Source organism: Struthio camelus, chromosome 5 (genome assembly GCF_040807025.1).
Source record: "Struthio camelus isolate bStrCam1 chromosome 5, bStrCam1.hap1, whole genome shotgun sequence".
Lineage (NCBI taxonomy): Eukaryota > Metazoa > Chordata > Aves > Struthioniformes > Struthionidae > Struthio > Struthio camelus.
The window spans coordinates 18,766,207-18,786,099 of NC_090946.1; the positions used below are offsets into that span (position 1 = coordinate 18,766,207).

At 39.0% G+C, this 19,893-nt stretch overlaps 1 protein-coding gene across 3 annotated transcripts in view; it reads left to right on the forward strand.

Moving 5' to 3' along the window:
* Nucleotides 1–19,893, forward strand: part of KCNQ1 (potassium voltage-gated channel subfamily Q member 1) — a 373,080-nt gene that overhangs the window by 80,805 nt on the left and 272,382 nt on the right. For all 3 annotated transcript variants that reach the window (XM_068944815.1, XM_068944816.1, XM_068944818.1), the window contains exons 3-4: nucleotides 17,116–17,242; nucleotides 19,097–19,175. In XM_068944815.1, the coding sequence (XP_068800916.1) occupies nucleotides 17,116–17,242; nucleotides 19,097–19,175 (206 nt within the window). The remainder of the gene's footprint in view (nucleotides 1–17,115; nucleotides 17,243–19,096; nucleotides 19,176–19,893) is intronic.

Below are 19,893 nucleotides of genomic sequence, written 5' to 3' on the forward strand. Positions count from 1 at the left end.
GTTCTTGAGCCCCGGGTGGATAATACAGATGTTAATAAACCAGACAAGAACTGAAATCGGTTAATGAAAGAAGTTTAATCAATCAGAGTTGTTTCAAGAAGAAAAGTGACTAGATGATGTATCTGCAGTGGGTGGGAATAGAGCATTTTATTATGGACTGAAGGAAAATTTGCTTGTTTGCTTTCTGTGGTAAACGCATGCCCTGAAGAACCAAGAGTTACATCTCTGCTGCCTGGAGTTACCCAAGAAACTAAGTTTCAGATTATTTTCCCAGAAGTGCTCCTATCCATGCAAATCCAACTTGGAAGGAGTCCTGTAGCAATGCTGAGAGGTGTGCGAGTGTTTGTATATTTGGTTTGGGGCGAGGGGACAGGACAGAACATGGAAAAAGTCTTTCTTGTTTTACTTTTAGCTTTATTTTAAGCTCCAAAGCAAGTCAACTTTTCTTGAAACTGAAAAAGAAACCTCTCAGCCTCATAGTTTTGAAAAGTTTCTCTCTGAAAGTGACTTGCACTTAGTTCTCTTTTTTAAACAAAAATGGGATATAGGTTACATAAGCCAATAGGAAAAATTCTACTTAACCCTAGAAAAATGATTATTATAGGAAAACTTTAAGTTGGAAGGGACTTTTTGAGATTATCCAGTCCAACTTCCTGCTCAAAACAGAGGCATCTTTCAAGTTAGAACAGGTTGCTCAGGTCCTTATCCAGTCGAGTTTTGAGATCATGTAGGTCATTCCACAAGGTTTTCCTGCAACGTTTTTCTTCAATTAAAACATTCACCAATTTTTGAGACACAGTGATTGTGCAAGCACTGGAATTAATGATGCTATGAGGCTTGGGGAGCCTGGAGAGGGTGGGTTGGTTGGTTTTGTTTCTTTTAAGACATATGTCTTACGGCTTCCGTTGAAACTATCCGTAAGTTTTCATGAGGCTGGGTGTTCATAAATATTGGAGAATCGATGTGAGAGTGAGTCCTTAATAACCTGAAATCCTTTCCCTCAGGCCATGTAGTGGGTATTGTCTATCTGGCTGCTTATCTTCACAACATTTATAGGAGGTTTAAATATCCTCTGACATGCCGGACCTCCTGATTTGTTCAGATCAGCTAGTGGATTTGGGAGTTTTGAGAGGAAACCGGAGGTTGGTAAGGTGATCACAGGGGTATCAGGCCAATAATAGAAACATCTAATAAACCCCTCTTTCACGTGAGAACTGATAGTCATTTTGCATCTTATCTGCTGTTTTTACTGTTACTCCAGGCTAAAAATACATTATTTAATAGTTCAAAACAGTTCTTCTTTGTCTGCCTCTGAATTTCTGCAACTAAGTTTAGCTGTCTAAAAGTTAAGTTAACTAGTTCAAGCCAATCACGTATATTTTCCCTATGTGGAAAAGGGTAGGTACTTCTAAAAGACTAATTTGTTACATCCTAAGAAGGTGACAGTTGAGATGAATTTTCTTCTGCATGTGCCTGTTTTTCTCCAATATAACCTACCCTGTTCAAGTACTTAGTTTTCCTTCTGCGTATAATCACTTTCTAGCCAGGCAGTTATGCTGATTAATAACTTAATGCTGATTACCTAAGTTAGTAATAATGTTGTTTGTACCATTGTTTTGTAGTTATAAACATACTTGAAATGAATCACGTGTGGTCACAGAGGTTTTTAACAGGTTAGCTAGTGTTTGGAGTATGATGTATTTACAATTCTGCTGCTTGGATACATGCTGGCTTTTGTTTGTGTATTGTTTTCAAGAAAAATAAATTGTTGATTATATTGCTCAGTACATAGCTGTGTGTTCTCCCATCCGTTCCAAGGAATGTAAGGATGTAATCCTCACTTTTCAACAGGTAGGTTCAGCTATGCTTGTTTGTTATGGATTGCAGCTTGATTCAAGGGTCATCCCTTTAATTTAAATAGGAATGATCAGGAATAAAGCGATAAACAGTAGACGAGGTATCAAAAATCAGCTCCTTGTGATTGTAGCATGGGCAGCTTAGTGCTAAAGCCCCAAGCCAAAGTCTAATCCTGTGATCCAGATGAAACAGAATGGCAGAAGTATTCCTCCTGCCAGAGCTCTGAGCAGCTTCTGTTAGGGTCGAGTCCTATGATCTGTTGTTGGCTCACAGTTTTATACAATGTTTTGAGCAGCAGTAAGAGGTACAACCTGAGCCTTGAAACCAGGTGAACTTTCAGTCCCTACCGTAATTTTCTCTGAGATGTAGTGTTTTCTTGAAACAAATAAATCCACCCAATGTTTTGTGGAGTGGCTAACTATGCAAAAGAGGAGCTTCTCAGCTCTCTAAAAGGAATAACCACTTTAGTGGTATTCTGTTGTGCCTGAATTCTGACTAGTTCATCTTGGAATTGATTTTAACAGTAGAACAAGTTGAAGGCTGACGAAACCTGCTTTCGCTATTTCAAAGAGGAGAAAGAACTACAGAACATGAAGAAAAGTTTAAAAACAAAATCCTTGAGTGTTTTTAAACATTCAGAAGGTAGTCCTTAATTGCTGCCAAAACCAATGTGGCTGGAATTTCCATGGAAAACATAAGTGCGTTAGTCGGCGTACAGATACCCCGAGTTTTGCTAACTTGCAATAGGCCTTTTTCTTTCCCCTTGAAAAGAAAAGGTTCACCCTGTTCTCTGTTAAATAAGTGTCTGTGTTTAACATTATGCTTAAAACGTAAACAGTAAAACATGACTTTTCATAGCAATAATGGGAGTCACATGGTGTTAACCACTCTATTGCACTGAGAATTGATTGTTTATCCTACAGCCACTTTTTTGCTGCCTTGCTAAACATAAATAATCCAATTAATTACAGATAAAATTCCAACAGCCTGCAAATCATTCACAAAGTGTTTAAAATAGGGCTTTTGTAGTTTTCTTCAGGAGGATTTACCACCTGAGATGAACATCTTTCATGTCTTCATAGCATAGTTACTCAAAAGGTGCAAAACCACAGATACTATTAACAGAGAGTTTATACCACTTTTTGAATACTGTAAAGAATGTTGTTTAGCTAGGCACACGATGTTGCCGTATTTAATACTGTGCCATTTGGGACAAGAAGTACGTAGAGTTCATGATAACAGAATTCCCTGATGTAACATCCGGGGGGGGGGGGGGGAGAGGTTTTTGATGGGGAAAGCTCTGTGGAGGGACTTACGAAAACTTACATTTATATCATCAGCTATGGAATCTGAAGTACAAAAGCTTTAAAGTATGCAAATACTCGGTTATGGGATGCAGCTGTACCATACTTTCATGTCTAGTAGGTTTCCTTTCTTCACCCGGCTGATGAGGAAATACACACTGTACACAAAACACTCCCTTATGTGCTTTTCTAGCTTAATGTAATTGTTTTTAATTACACCCTGAACAGTACTAGCAATCAAAACTTTTGTACAAAGTTAAATGTGCAATGTGTTATGTGTTCAGGAAAGGGAAAACACAAGGTTGTAATTAAAGCCATTTTTAGCAGAGCTGGAAATAGAACCCAGGTTTGGCTATGGCAGACCCACTTGTTTTATTCAACTAAGAAAGAACTCACCAAATGGATATGTTAGGTTTTGCTGCCTGTAACCGCTCCCTTCGGCTGAGGATTACAAGTCGCTAACTCAGTTTTCCGTATTTTAGCTACCTTTACTGATGTTTTAAGAAAACTGGAAAACTATCCAAACTGAACTGCACTTCAGTTAGCCTCTTCCTCCTGTAAGATCTGTAAGGTATGTTAAAACCTTTGACATTCAGTCATTTATAGAGGTCTTGGCCATGTGAGCTATTACTCCTTTTGTAAAGTCAAAGGATGTAACCCAAACATGTAAAAAAGGATGCAACGCAAATGCTTTATGTGCAGTATTCATGTGTCAGTATTTGGTGGTTGTGCCTCAGGACTCTCCGTTTTTTCCTTTAGTTCTAGAAGAGAATTTAGCCTGGTAATTATTTTGCTTACTGAGAAAATACTGTTCTACAATAAAGTTTTGTGGTTGAAAAGAACATTACCGTTTCTCAGCAGTGACACAGTGCACAAACTATGTGATACAATTCAGTCATTTGTCAAATACAGTGATGGCTTGCATCATAGGCTAGCTAATGCTAAGGTTGAGCAGTAGGGTGTCAAGCATTAAGGCAACGGCAATTATCTGGCTTGAATGCAACCTCTGGCTTCATTTCTGTTAAGAGAGCTGGTACAAGTGTCTGTTCTTGCTTGTTCTTCAGCTGATGAGCAAGTAGCATGTTGGGTCGCATCAGCACCTTCAGTTCTATTGGGTAATCTTAGTTCCCTGATTTGGCTGTAAGATCTTTGGTGTTCAGACTATACCTTTTTGTTAATATCACATCTAACGCAGTGGGATTTTGAGAGTCCTAAGCAGGTAAGAAACAATAAAAACAACTTTTTTTGAAATGGCGACTATTAAGAACTGTGGAGATAGCATAAAGGGAAGGATGAAAATTTGGATAATCTTTTGCTATAAAAAAGTTATTTGATAGTTACTGACAGAATTCATCTAGGAATATGAAGACTGACATTCACTTTATCACATAATGTATCTGGGGGAAAAAAAAGTTGGACACTGGGCGCTTCCAAAGATGTATTTGTGTTTAATTTAATTCCTAATTTAAGCAACAGTAAATGTAAGATCAAACGGAAGGCCCCTAAAACATTCAGGTAATCCTTGAAGGAAACATGCCATGAATCACCTGGAAATACACCTCCTATGAAGAACGGATATACCCCAAGCTTTAGAAAACAGAGCAAAATAGTAATGCAATAATATGTAGTGCTGCTGCTGTCAGTTCACTCACCTGATATATTAATGCGTTTGAAATGCATGACTGATGCTTTTGGTCATTCCAGTAATAGTGATATATTTTAACATAGACTCTAAATCTGTCCTGCACTGCCCAATGTTACAGCATAATTGAAGGTGATTCTGCCTCTAAATCATACTTCTTGTGTCCCTTTCCTAAAGTTGCATGCATTTTTCCTCTGCGGAGAGGATTCTTCTCGTTTGGTTGCTTTTGCTTACTACTGCAGCTGCCCAGTAGCCTTCATTCTGTGGCAGAACTTTTAGTTTATTCTTGGCATGTCTTAGGCATTGCTTTTATAAAGTTGTTCCTTTTCTCCTTTTCCAAACAGCTTTGGAGTATAGTGTGAACTCTGCTGCATATCAGTGTTTGGGTTTTTGTTTTTTGATTTTTTTATTTCTTTTTCCTTTTTTTTTTAATTCATTCCGTATAATGCCTATTAGTTTCCTGAGATATTTGATGTCTTGAAGCTCAGACCAGCTGCCACTGAGAAGCGCATGGCTTTTTTAAGAATTTTTTTTTTTCTTTCAGTAATGAATAGTGCACTTGTCTTTTATTTGTAAGGGGTGCAGGGGAAAGGTGATAGTGAGTGAAGGGAGTTTCACAGAACTAGAGTTCTCCTTTCGTAACTTTGAATTTTGCAAAGAGCTGCCTCTGTTGCACCATTTATTTATGTTGGACCGAAAACTGATAGAAACATGAATCCGAGTAAAAATATAAGCCTTTGCACATAACGGTAGCTTGGTGAATGGGGTATGCAACTTCAGAGAGATCTGGCTTATATCTTCATTTTGCAAATGTAAGTTTAATTTGGTCCGTTTGGAGCATTATCAAAGCTCTAGGGAGAATTTGCACCGAGTTAATCACACGCTTTGGTTGGTATAAATTAACTTCCCATTTGGGTATGCTATAATCCTGATGCGCTGAATGATAGCTGCAGCTGTTTTATGCTCACTGATTGGAACGAGCAGAGGAAATTGGCACGAGGACGAAACTCTTGCATTCAGTATGTGAAATGTATTTGCCACTTAGCTGAAATGCTGACTTTGTTGCCTTCGGTTAGGTTTATTTTGCATGTCAAATAATTCTCTTCTCCTCCTTCACAAATTTTAGAGGCAACTGTAAAATGCTGACTGAATGGGCTATGTACATATGGCATCTGAGAGGTTTTTTATTAGCTTAAACTAGCACATATGTTTTCCTGTGAGGAGTATTAAGTGCCTGGACTACAGGTTTAGTGTGTGACTGTTTTTGCAGCTGTGTGGAAGAGCATGATGCGTATTCCCTGGAGCAGGCCTGGGAGAGAGCTCAAGTGTGCTGAGGCAAAAGCAGGTTGTGTTTATGTAAACGTCAAACAGAAATATGGCACTTGAGCTCTTATCAATGCTGAGCGTGATACCAGTAACTGAGCAGTGATTGCCCAGATGTGTGACACGAATGTCTGGCTTTTAGTTGCACAGGATTTTGTTTCAGAACTTGACAGCTCTACCATACAACACCATCCTGTCGGTTCTGAAATATTAAAATTTTCTTTTTTCATTACTGTGAGGGTGACTGAGCACTGGAACAGGATGCCCAGAGAGGTTGTGGAGTCTCCTTCCGTGGAGATGTTCAAAACCCGCCTGGACACAATCCTGGCAATGTGCTCTAGATGACCCTGCTTGAGCCAGGGGGGTTGGACTAGATGATCTCCAGAGGTCCTTTCCAACCTCAACTGTTCTGTGATTCTGTGATAATCTGGAGACAGCTGAAACCAACGTTAGTCCATTTTCAATTCAGTTTTTGTTAAAGCATTATTGGAGAATACAGTCATTGCTCAGGTTAGAAATCTGACTTTCTGAAGATGAATTTTGAAAACATGTTGCTTCCAGGAAAAGAGTATATCATGAATAAAAGAACTTTTTAAAAAAAACATAAGAACTATATGGTAGATGATACAGGCAGAAGTAATGTCTTGCTTTTGATGACCTATCACTTTTCTGGAATTATTTTACTTGACAAACTCATTATACCCCAGAGGAGGTCCCCAAAAGCCTAAAAGCATGGAGAGGAGGTGGGAGAGCAGAGTCTAGAATACTGGAACAAGGCCATACCATCTCTAGCACCATTTAATAACTCTCTTCTTGGAGGGAGGGGAGGGTTAGGGAAGGAGTCATCCTTACCTGCACTAGAGAGGTAACTAATTAGAACTTCACCAGAAAGTGTTCCTCTGCTGCGTGCGTTGCTTCTGCTTCTGCAGGAGCAAGCTGTTGAAAAAGCCCATTGAACAGGGGCGTTGCTACATCAGTGGGAGTGTTTTTCTGTTGTTTAGACTCTGGATAGTGCCCTTAAGTCTAGAAATATGCTTGGGTCAGAGTGTCTGGGCTATTGATAACACCAAGAGGTAACGCACATGCAGTGTTGTCAGCTTTGGAGGAGAGAGACACTCAGCTGGTAGAGCTTCAGAGATCAGGTTTACTGCTGAGTGAGAATGTTTCTAGATACCCTTGGACAACTGGTGACTGTTCAGTGGGGTGAGGAGAGAAGCAACAAAAAAGCAGGATGAATTTCATTAAAGCTTACTTTCTTACAGTCCCTATCTTGTTCCCAGAGAGAGAGAGAGAAGTTTAGTTCCTAAATTTTCTGCTTAGTAATCAAAATATATCCCCTCTTATGCCTTACATCTACAGATGATTCTGCAGACATACGCTTTATGTTTAAAACTCTATTCACAAAAAATCACTAAAATGTAAGTGAAAATCAAACCTGGCCATAACTTATGTGAAAAATAATTCTGTTGAAAAATACCATTTTTCAAGAGCGAACTTTTTAAAAAAGATTTTTTTAAAAGATAAATGAAAACTAGAGGTATTTGAGTTTCTAGTTTCCCATCTTTATCAGTTTTGTTCCCTTTTTTGGTTCTGTCTTTTGCTAATAGACTAAAAAAAGATAAATGAGTAAACAGGAAAAAATTAATAGTCGGAGAAAGCCTAAAGTTTTTTACTTTTCAAAATCAGTGGAACAGGTTTTTAATGTGTATTTCTAATTTCTGATTTAAAATAATTATATTGCTTCCTGGCTGCCATCACAGTGTGGGCTCAAACAAAAAAAGCTGTACGTTACTCTGTCTGAAACTACTGGATTCCAGTATTCCTTTTACCAGCTTGTTTGCTTATGTACAGCAGGGGGCCAAACTTGCCCGTTAGATCTTAAAAATGCCAACTGCCTTAATATTTCATTTTAAGTACACAAAATGAAGCTATCGCTGGCTAAGTTGAGCCCATAATGGCCAAATTCTTCCTTTTGTGTTGCTCTACTTCTGGGTAAGAAGTAATGTACAATTACTGTATTTTCTGTCAGTAACGAACTGTACATTTAATAAATTTAATGTGCTGATAGTGTTGTAGCTGTGATAGTCTAATGGCATAAGAGAAACAAGGTTTGCTGGAAGACACAATAGCTTTTATTGCACTTTTATAGCTGGAAAAAATAGACATGCTTCCAGGCATACTGGTTCTTCATGAGGTCCCACAATAAATTCAGCGTTACCTGTGGAAGAAGGGAAGGTTTATGAACTGTTCAGTGTGGGACGTGGAGGATGTGAACTAGCTTTTTTGAAAACGAGTGTGGAAGGTTATTGAATAGAAAGCATAAGTCAAGATACTTGATAGGATAAAAACGATCTGTTAACGGAAAGCAGCTATTGTGTAAATAATGTTAATATACAAAGTTTTCTGTAACATAAAAAATATGGGCTACATGGCTTAGACTGGTTCTTATAGCCTTGTAGCAGTTCCTTTTCTGCTCCTTTTAGGATACTGTGCATACTAGCAAATGGATTTGCCTCTCTGTGAACTTTGTGTGTATGTAATGAAATATTTATAAATATGAATGTGCGTATTCATTGCTTTCTGAATGAATAGATTGAAATAGAGGGAAATTCTGATTTTGATTCGAATAGTGACATACTGCGTTCTATTTAAACTTTATGCAGATGGTCTTGCAAGATGATGAACATTGTGGTTTTGGTCCAGCAAAAGCACTAAAATATGTGCTTAAACTTAAGTAGATGAATAGTTCTGAATTCAGTGAGCTATAAAATTAAGTATATACTATATTAGATAGAAGCCAGAAGATTTTTCACTTTGAAGGGGAGGGCCCTCTACCCATTCCTTCTAGAGACTTTTATAAAGCCCTGAATAACAGGTTCATGAAATAAACAGAAAAGACTTAGGTTTTTCATCTTGAGACTAGTGTTTTGAGTGTTAAAGCTTCCTTTCTCTTGCCAAATACTTTGGGTTTAAATTCTAGCTCTTTAGCATACTTTATGGAGGGGGAGAAACTCCACGCTAAAGTAAGTATTGTATACTAAATGTGCAAGCCCAGCTTAATTTACTTCTGCAAATTCTTGGTGGATATCATCAGCAACTAAGCTCAAAAGCTGAGGAAGACTGCATTATGAAGAGACTTGTGCAGGGGTGATGGTGTGGAAAGCTAGTCTAATACACCAGTGCTCTGAGACCTTGCCTTAATGTGCAAAGTTATACCACTGGCATCTGAGGCCTTTTGTAGTCAGTGGAAAAATTTCTACTGCCTTCGTTTGGATTTGGCTGAAACCTCCAGTGAGAAGAGAGCTAAGGAATCAATTAAAAGCTTTTTAAATGCACCTAAGGGAGTTAGGTGCCCAACTCCTGCTGAAATTCAATAGGATTTAGTTGCTTGGAGCCTTTGGAAAATCTCAGCCCAAAATTGCAGGCCTGCAGTATTCTTTATTGGTCCCAGTGCTATTGTTCTGCGCGCTCAGCACTGATTAAGGGAAAATAGGAAAGCTTCAGCACAATCAACTTTTTAAATTCTGTCTCATAGTAAGCTTCCCTTTTTAAAAATAGAATGATTTGTATAAATATTTTTTCCTTCTAATTAAAAACTTTATTAAGGGAACTTTACTGTTGTCCAGTAACAACTTAAGATTGATTATGGGCTCTGAAGACAGAAGTGTGATATTAGGACCTTAGTTTTTGTTTTCTATTGCCTGTTTAATCATTTGGTGCTAAATATGCCAGATAAAGAATTTTCACAGAAGACATGAGGCTTTTTGAAATAAAGGCTCAGCATGAGACACTAAATGTTTTGGCTTTAACTTTTTTTTTTTTTTTAACTTAACATTACTGTTTTTAACTTGGAAAGGTTACCTCTAAGATCTCTGGAAGTGAGAGGGCTAAGTAAGGAAAAGATCCCCAATCCTAAATAGTGCTTTTGGAACTTGCTGTTCTCAGTAAGTGTTTATATATGTTTTTATTTTTTGATTGATACTTCATCAAACTAGGATTCTTACTTTATTGAGTTCTGTGTCTATCTTTGTCTGTTTGCCTAGGCCACATCTGATTTTTGCTTTTCTGTGTATCTCAGAGAACACAGTACAGCTTTCATGAAAAAATCCTGCCTTTCTCAGTAGAACAAAGAGGGACCTCCAATACAAAGTGGGTGAGATTAGAAGAAACAGTTGCCTTCCGTGCTATTAATTTGTATAGCTTGCTCAGGCTATACCCACGTGCTGTCTGAGGCATTTCACAAGCTCTGATGTGTCAGGTGAACAGTGTGCTGTGAAGTGGGCTCTAGCTCGCTTCAAACCAGTGCGTAGACTGCACTGGTTCTTTTTTGCATGCAACCATTCTGTGAGTGTATGTGTGGCCTCTTGCTCTACATGAGAGAGGCCTGCTTTTTGACCCTAAAATAGCTGTAGAGGATATGCTGACTCCCCGCTTGTGAAGATGCTGACTCTGTTTTTCTTCTGCCCAATCCAGCACCTATCATTTCAAACCGCTTAGTTGAGAACAGGTGTTCATCACTTTGCATTAGCATCAGCTGATCTCTTGCCCCTCTTTCGGCTTCTTCAGAGGCCTGCTTGTCAAGGCTTCTGAAGTAAACCATTCCCACTGTCCTCAGTCAACTAGCACTGCTTAGATTGAGAGGAGGTTACCCTTCACAAACTACTGTTGGTGCACAAGCTCTGGTAGCAGAGGACTTCCATTGCGTTGTTTTACAAATAGGGTATCGAAGCTAATAAAGCTCGCAGGAATCTCTGCAGCGCTCAGGGCTGTTATCTTTGAGGATGCAAGCTGGATCCATGAAGGCCTTAAGCTGAGGTAATGCGGGTTGATAGGCAATGCCTATGAAGCTGTGGGAGAGTTTATTTCATTGTTTAAAGGAATTCATAGGAACTTTACCATCCTTGAGGCCAGAATCTGAAAGAACTGGTTGTCGTCATAGGAATAATATGGTGGTTGATCTTTCTAATGAGGATGATAGAACTTGGAATATGCCAGAGATGAGTAGGAGTCATGTTGCCAGTAAAACTTTGGGATAGCAGGAAATTCTAATGGTGCAAGCATGTGCCTATGAGGCTCAAAATAACCTCCTCATCAGTGCCTCCTGTTTTCCTGTGCTTGTTATCTCCCTTCCCTCTAAGAGCAGACACCTATAAGAAATAAAGAATAAGCTGTATATCATCTTTGATTCTTGATCGTTACAGCCAGTCAGAATCACATGGTGGTATGGTTTGCCTTCTTGTTGCCCTGCATCCTGTATCCTGGGCGTTGTCTTTAAGGATTCTTCTCACAAAAGTCTTCACAGGAAGAAAGGCAGGAAGTAAACTCCTCATTAAAGTAGCAGGCTAAAGAACAGACTGTTTAACACTACAGACAAAGAATGTATTACAATATTTTATTTATCTATTTTTAAACTCAAGAAAAGAAAGACTGGAGGGACTCACTTTGGATGCAGAGATGCTCAGTGATTTATTCGGAACTTAAAGTTCACTCACAATCATCATCTTACCCTTTTGAGAAGAGGGCAAGTTTGTACTGCTCACCCTGTCAGGTATCTACTTTAAGACTTATATTTGGGTATTCTCATGAAAGAAGTATATGCACTTTGTTTGACAGGACCACAACAAATCCTACTATTTGGCACTGAGAATTGACTAACCGTAGTAGCAAACCATGCCATTTGGCTAAGATGTTTTTTCTGTTCATATCGGAATGACTGCTTGATTAGAGTTCGGCTGGAAGAACAGGTTCTCCAGCATCTTCAAATCACCTTACCTTTCCTCAGAAAGTTAGAATTCAAGGTAATTACCTAAAAGATGCATTTCACTCCTACATTCATGGAGTTCATTGAGAAAAGTCTAGACTCTGTAGATGTTAAAGACCTTCTTGTTCCAAACAGGTTTCAAATAACCCTGTATAGTCCTTCCAGACCAAATGGCTGCATCAACTTTTATGATGCTTCATGACCAGTTACGCCTTTCACATTTACAGGCTAGGCCTCAGGTTAGATTTTTCTCTAGGCAAATGCTTTCCTAGCCTCTAGAGACAATTTTGTTATCTGTTAAATAGCTGCCATTATGGTGTCACGATCCATTCAATGTCAAGGGTTTCTTTCCAAACCGTTAATTTCTCTAATTCCATTGAAACAGTTAAAACCCCAAACCTACTTCATCTGTTTCAATTAAGTTTAGAGACTCTGCTCTTCCTTTTGGAGATGCTAATGCATTTCATTCCACAGTGTGGGTGCTGGATAGCTCTCAACATTGGAACGTCCCTCCCCGCACATGCACGCACTAGGTAAGAGGAGGTGAGCCCTTATTAGTAGGGGAAGGGCTTTAAAGGAGGCATTTATTAGCAAAATCAACCCAGTGTTAAGACTGTTGTTTCCATGGTTCTCTCTCTCCTGTCACACAGCTGAAGAAGGCTCTTCCCTTCTTCGACTCAGGCACAGTCCTTTCCATAAGCAGCTTTTCCCCATAGTCCTCTGATGGAAAGGACTTTGGTGTTCTTTTACCTAGTAGTTCAGAAATTCCTCAGGGAGATAGTTAAACTGCCCTTACCCCGTAGCAGATCCAGTTTCTCAGTGTAAATCAGACCTAATTCTTGGGCTTTTCATCAAAACTGTTTTTTGAGCCCTTTTTTATTTGTTCCCTGTATGGACTTACTATGAAGCCATCGCTATTGCGTGGAAACCGTGGAGATACAAGCTGTACTGATAGATAGCACGTGTCTGTTTTCTCAGGATGTTATGGGGATCGAGCCTGTGTGCCTTCAGAAGGTGATGAGTTGTTACGTTAGCGAGGTGATTGAGTTTTGTTATACCTGTTTAAGGCTGATAATGGTTTTTTTTGTATTTTGGTGGCTATTGTCATTACACTTGAAACAATTCCAAAAGCTGTTTGTGCAGCAACTGATCTGAAGGATCTACTGTTTCTGCGCCCAGACTGTGAAAATGAGTAGGGAGATGCGCTGAATATCAATTATGGGACTTTCCCTGTCTTGATAGAACAATCCTATGCAAAGATTGTTCCTTGGAGTTGAAAGCGTTGCGGCCTGTAGTCAGTCGCTCACAAGCGGAGAGTTACGGACACAGAGTGAGTTCTTCAAGAAAAGCTGTCTGCCTGTATATTTAAAGTTCATCTTCTCTGTCTTCTCATCCAGAGCTTCTTTAGTATTCAACTGTGTTAGGATTATGTGGATGAAAGGGAATAAAGATGACATCAAGCATGTCTCTGTGGGCTGAGCAGGAGGGATGGCAGAAGTGCGGGTGCTATGCGTAAGTCAGTAATTCAAAGGAGAACGTCTGTGTCCTTAAGCAAGGAGGCTCCTGTATGCCCACAGTGTGACTGTACGCATGGCTTGTGCATCTCAAAGGACTCTTTTTCATGGCAGTATAATAATCTATTTTTTAATCTCAGTGTAGTAATTCTGTTTTCATTTTGGAGATCAGAATTAAGTTGCAAAGGGTTGAGTGGGTCCTTGCACGGTGCAGTTTTTGTGCATATGTAATTTTAAGTAAGAAAATGTCTCCTGAGCTCTAATCCCCCCAACATCGATGTTCTGCAGGCAGTTATTTTCTGTGTTTTAATTTTTCCCTTGTGCTGAATGTTGCTTTGTTTCTTCTCATTTCACTCGTTCTTTACAGCGTCTTCTTTCTCTGCTCAGTGCTTTATCTTTTCCATTTTCCTGTATCAACTTCTTTTTTTACTTTAAGTCGTCCTGAAATCACATTTCAGTCTAGCTGATTCGTTGCAAGAAGCACAGAAGCTTTTATGTGGTGCACTTAGTAGGTACGTGTTAAGCAGGCAGTTAGGAGAAAATATCTAAGTAATAGTGGACTAAAGTAATCTGTACTGCAACTCAGATTTGCTGAAATTCTGAGGTGTGAGACAGTGCTGCTCTCTGCCAGTGTGACACTTTTATTAAATTGAGCTACTACTAGTTACCGCCAGCATAAATGAACTACAGACCAGGTTGCCATCCTTTCAGTTTATGTAAAATTTGATGTTTAGCTGTTGATGAGGATAATGCAGGAAATATTCCAGTAGCTCATGCAAGCCTAATTTTTCTTGATGTATTTTTTTCCTTGCTGTCTGCAACTTTCTGGCCACTAATCTGAACATGTACTGACGGAAATTCATCAGCCTCCTTCCATCCCCCCAGAGATTAGTTTTTAGACTTATGCAATGCAAGATATTAAAAACGCTTTTGTCTGTCACACAGCCACGGGCAGAGGAGGTGGAATTTGCCAGTTGCTAATGGATACCTGGCGTTTTTGTGTATGACCATGAAGAACAGCTTGTGCACTTTCACCCCTGATGTTCCCTGAATAACTTGGGTCTCATTTAGGTCAATAAGCCTTTATCAAAACGTCAGGAGTGAAAAATGTGCCTTGGTGTAAGCCGACTGGTCGTTCCCTCCAGTCACTGGAGTCTATAGAACAATAAATGTTCTCTAAGCTTGTCTGCGTGTCATGCAAAGAACTGGATGACAGTAACCATTGACTGCATGTCTGTTGCATTGTCTTTGGGACAGCCCACATTTGCATACTTGCCAGTGTTCCTGTTACCCAATGAACCATGGAGGGGCTTTAAAAAACATACACAACTCTAATGCAAATTTCCTACACAGAAAATACACACTTTATTTTTTTTTGAAGCACAATCCAGGCTTTCACTTTTTACCTTCTTAGTATAAAAATGAAACTGTGATCCTGACAAGCCCACATATTTTTGTCAGAGCACTCTGTGTTGTTTTCTTGTGCTCGAACATTAACTTTTTTGTTCTTTTTTTCCTTTCCTTTCCAGAATTTTGTTTTGCTTTGCTATTGGTAGTCTGCTTTTGGGGATATCTGACCAGTGTTGTCTCTGCCGACATGTATGATATGAGGCCATACATCCCTTGCTCAAATTACTTATTTAGAGTGAAGAACACTTCTTGCTCCCTGCAAGGTTGCTACTGTCGGTTCTTGAAAGCAGCTCGCTCTTAGGAGTGATGAAAGAAGACATATTGGCCTTCTGCAGGCAGAAGTGTATTTGAATATTAGAGTTTACTGAATGTAGCTCGGAAATGAATAGTCTCCTAATCAGAAAAGGCAGCCTCTCGTGCTTTATTTTGCTTTAATATTTTAACAGAACTGCATGCAAAGGAGCGTTCTTAACTTGATGATACAGTGCAAGTTCCTCAATAGCGTGAAATGAGATTGAACAAAGGGGAAATTTCACGGCATGTGAAGCTGCTTTCATAAGACGCAATCTTTCCTTAAAGTATCTGCTACAGGTGGTGTTTCTTTAGATTTTGTAAGTGTCACTTTATCTCACTGAGAAATATTTAGTAATACTCCAATTAACAAAATCCTGAAGGGTCTGGGTGTCCCTTTTGGAAGTAAGCTGTGGAAGAGATTCTTGGCTGGCCCAAAGGGGTTGAGTTTCATATTTATAACAGCCAAGGATCTGGAAAGTTTTATTATATCTTGGAAATCTAATTGGAGTGCAGCAACTATAAACAATTGTGAGAGCTGTTTGTGTGTCTGACGTCATCTTGCACATATTATGAGACTGTCAAAGCTGAGAGTGTGTGTCCTGGCTAATGTTCTCCTAGCTTTTCAGAAGTGTCACAGAGTCTGACTTGAACACTGTAGCGCCCTGAAGTGAGCAGTTCATTATACCATCAGAAGGCTGGAGTTTGAGCCACAGAAAGATTATAGGGAAATAACTGATGCATAGCAATTCCTCTCCGCCACATCCTTTTATTGTTTGCAGCCCTATTATTTTACTGACTGTTCAGGGCAGTGTCCCATGCGTTTTTGAAGCTGATAGTATCACTCACTGCCGTTTAGCTTGATTGGGCTAGGGCTGGATCTTGAATATTTTGAGTAATTTAGAAAATAAGTATAGGTGCCATCTTGAGTCCAACTTGCCAGTTTGTTATCGTGAAAAACAGCAGTGAATACTGCAGAAATTTGAGAATGTTGGGTAAAACGTTAATTCACCACCATGTCATCTTCTCGACAGTTGCTCTTTGAATTAAATCACTCTATGTAATGAGCAGCTTGTTCTCTTAAACTGCATTGTCCTTTCATACCTTATGATTAGCTTCTCTGCTTTACAATTTCCGTTATGCCGTGTGTCATGTTTTCAGTTACGAGCTGCATTATTGTTCCAATTAGTAGTTTTCCTGTTGGCTTTGACAGAGAATATGACCACTTATTGAGTATGGCCTATAAGGAAGCATTGCACCTACCTGATCCTTGAAGAAACTGCGCTGAAGATGCCATGGTCAACCGGTCTCTAAAAAACCAAGGTTTATCTGGGTATTAACTAAGCTGCAGGTTTGACATAATTGCACCTCTTTCTAATCAAGAAGATGTCAGATGTCTTTGACTCTTTGCACACGTTTCCAGAGTCATGCCTCGGTGTAGGTCTACGGTAAACAGCAGTGCTTGGTATTAATAGGAAAGGTGTGCATGATTTCTCCCCAGATTTTCAATGCATTTGGAAGCTGACATGTCAGTAATGGTGCCAGAAATGTTACTTTAATCCATGTGGGATTAAACGAAGACTGAAAAAGTATAAATAAGTGGTTGATTAAACTGATATTGCATCTGGAAGGTGAAGCACACCTCTTACGGAAATGGAACATACTAACAAACTACTCATCTGCTCACTAGAGACTCTGCTTGTTTTCTTTGGCTCAGTTAGGACACTTTCTGTTTGAATTACAGAGACCAAGTGAATTGGCAGAATAGTTTCAGATCTAGCACACGTAGATGAGCCAAACTGCATGCAATTATGGTGTTTAAACTTGCTCTTAATCTTTTATTTCTTTATGCTTACCAATTTTCCTATGTTATTTTAGATCATTTTAGCATAGTTAACATTTTTTTTGCCTTCCCAATTTTACATCTTATTTTAGCTTTCCCTAATAAGTTCTGAAAAAAGATGAAGGATATACAGTAGAAAATTAACCTAGTTCTCTGTCTGTTTCTTTTAGGAAATTGTATTAGTAGTATTCTTTGGAACAGAATACGTGGTTCGGTTATGGTCAGCAGGATGCCGCAGTAAATACGTTGGAATATGGGGAAGACTTCGTTTTGCTAGGAAGCCTATTTCAATCATTGGTGAGTATGCATGACTTGCAGAGTTGTCATAAACACTGAGTAAAAGTCATCCTTGGCAGTTTTAAGAGAAATGGAATTTCCGTAGCAGTTGTAGCCAGGTTAGAGCAAGAGCGCTTCTCACTAGTATTTACGTACATTTGAATTTTCTTTCAGGAATCTACGGCACTGTCATTTAAAAACAAACGTAGCTTCGTTTGTTTTTCTTGAAAAGCAGTGTGTTTTATTTTCAAAAGTGATCTGAAACTTTGCCGGAATTAAGTCTTGGCTGCAATCCTGTCTCCTGTGACCTCAGCATCCCAGACATTGTATAACAGCTACAACTTTATTTTTCAAAGATACTGAAAGGCCTCTTTTTCCAGCATCCATTTGAATATTTTAATATGAGTTTATCTGGCACACTGCTTTAGCTGCCTCCAACGTGGTGGGGCATGACAGGTGTGCTGTTAGTACTTTATATACCTACTAGGTTAAAATAGGATTTTTAAAGATGCATTTGGAAATGGGCACCTGGCTCCCTCTGACGTTCAGTGCAGTTGGCTTCCTAACTGACAGCAGTGTCCTTAGAAAATTGCGTCCTTTATTCGGTGTATGTCACAACCCATAACTTTTTTCTTTTTTTTAAGAATGCTTGTCCTGCGTTTAACAATTTCTGTCTTAAGAAATGTAACCATCCAAATCAAGCTGTGTATTGCTAGCCGGTATTATATGTGTTGTGTAAGGACCCATGCCCTGAAGCACTTACCTGATTTGTCTAATTTGTGTATACTGTATGGGAAGCGGAATGTTGTTATACAAGCATAGTAGTGCCTGATCTGTGACAGACAGTTATTTCCACCACTCAACAGTACTACTTGTTGTTGAGTAGGGGATTCTGTTCTTCATAAACAGTGTACAGTTTTTCTGACTGTAAATTATAAAATGTTGTACTAGGGTATTTCTACAAACATAGAATTCTTCAGATTAGCTTCTCTCTCTCTCTCTCTCTCTCTCTCTCTCTCTCTCTCTCTCTCTCTCTCTCTCTCTCTCTCTCCTCTCTCTCTCTCTCTCTCTCTCCTCTCTCTCTCTCTCTCTCTCTCCATATATATATATATATATATATACATATATAAATAGCAAATGTGTCTCAGATGTTGCTGAAAGTATAATATGACTTTGGCTGCTTCTTTGCACTCTGTCCTCAAATCCATTTCTCCTGAGACCTCGAGCAGTACAGATTCCGAAACATCTCCAAATTACTTTCAGCTTGGGAAGCAAAACAAAGTTCACCTTTCCTAGATATGTATCGAAAACTCTATTTTCCAAAATATGGAATTCCTTTCCAAAATGAGCTAGGCCTGAAGCAGAGAAATTTAGTGTCTGTCCTAGGGCAATGACTGACTTAATGTAAATGAATCACATGCTGATTTTAATTTTTCTCTCCCTTTTAGACCCTGACAGTTGAAATTATATTAAATCAAGGACATCTGGGAAATAACACCCCAAACCTCTGCCAATAATAAAACTATTTCTAAAGCGTGGGGGAAAATAAGAGCGATAATAGGTAGAAACTGGTGAATTCCTTCACAGGCTGTACCTAATATACAACCCAGTCTGCGGAGGCTGTTTTATAACAACTTATATCACTCTTGTCACTCATCTAGAACGTGGCCATCTCAGACCTATCCTAATGAAACCTTTCTATTATATGACACAAGTATATTTTCCTTATATGTCAGACTAGAGATCTCTCGCTATAATCTTAATTTGGGGTCTTCAAAGTGTTAAAGTAATGTAAGCAATAGTTATAATAACAGTTTTGCAGAAGTATTGAAAGAAACCACTAACTCATTTTTGCAATTGACTTTTATTTTCCAGATTTAATTGTAGTGGTTGCTTCCATGATAGTTCTTTGTGTGGGGTCTAAAGGTCAAGTCTTTGCAACCTCAGCTATCAGGTAATTATACTCAATAAAAGAAAATAGTGCTGTCAGTTTAAGTAAGGTTTTATCTTTCCTTTTTAGCCTCCCACAACAATTCTTACAGGTGGAAACCAGTCACTCCTCTGACATTCATGTAACAGAACAGATCACTAATCATTTATGGATGTGAAACCGAGTAATCCCGTTAAGTTTCTTGGATTGGTTTTATGGTAACTCTTTCATACTTCATGTCTCCTTCATGTCTATGGCTTTTTTACAAGCTACTTCTTCATAAAATGCCTGGGCTTAGTCATTGTGAATTCTTGATTGACTGAATCTGCCTTGAGCTCAGAAAGATCAAGCTACTAGGTTTTCTTGAATGAGAGAGTACAGGGCAATGTACTGTGCTCTGCACGCTAGGCTTGCGGTGATTCTCTCATTAAAAGAATATCTTAAAATACTATTCCACTCAAATTGTTACCAATTTGAATGAATAACTTAGATTACGCAGGTGAGGAATTCAAATCTTTAGTTAGCTGTTTCTGTATGTTTTTCCCCTCCTGACAAGCAGGTCAAGTAAGAGTTGATGAATGGCTTCCAGAGCATTCACTTGTCTGTGTCAAAATTCCTGAACCCTTGAGTTATCCTTACCAACCATGTATTTGAAGGTCGATCTCCTTCTTTGCACTCTGTAACGCAACCTCCCTGTGCTGTCTAAATAACAACTGGGTGAAAGATGGGTGAATGGAATGAA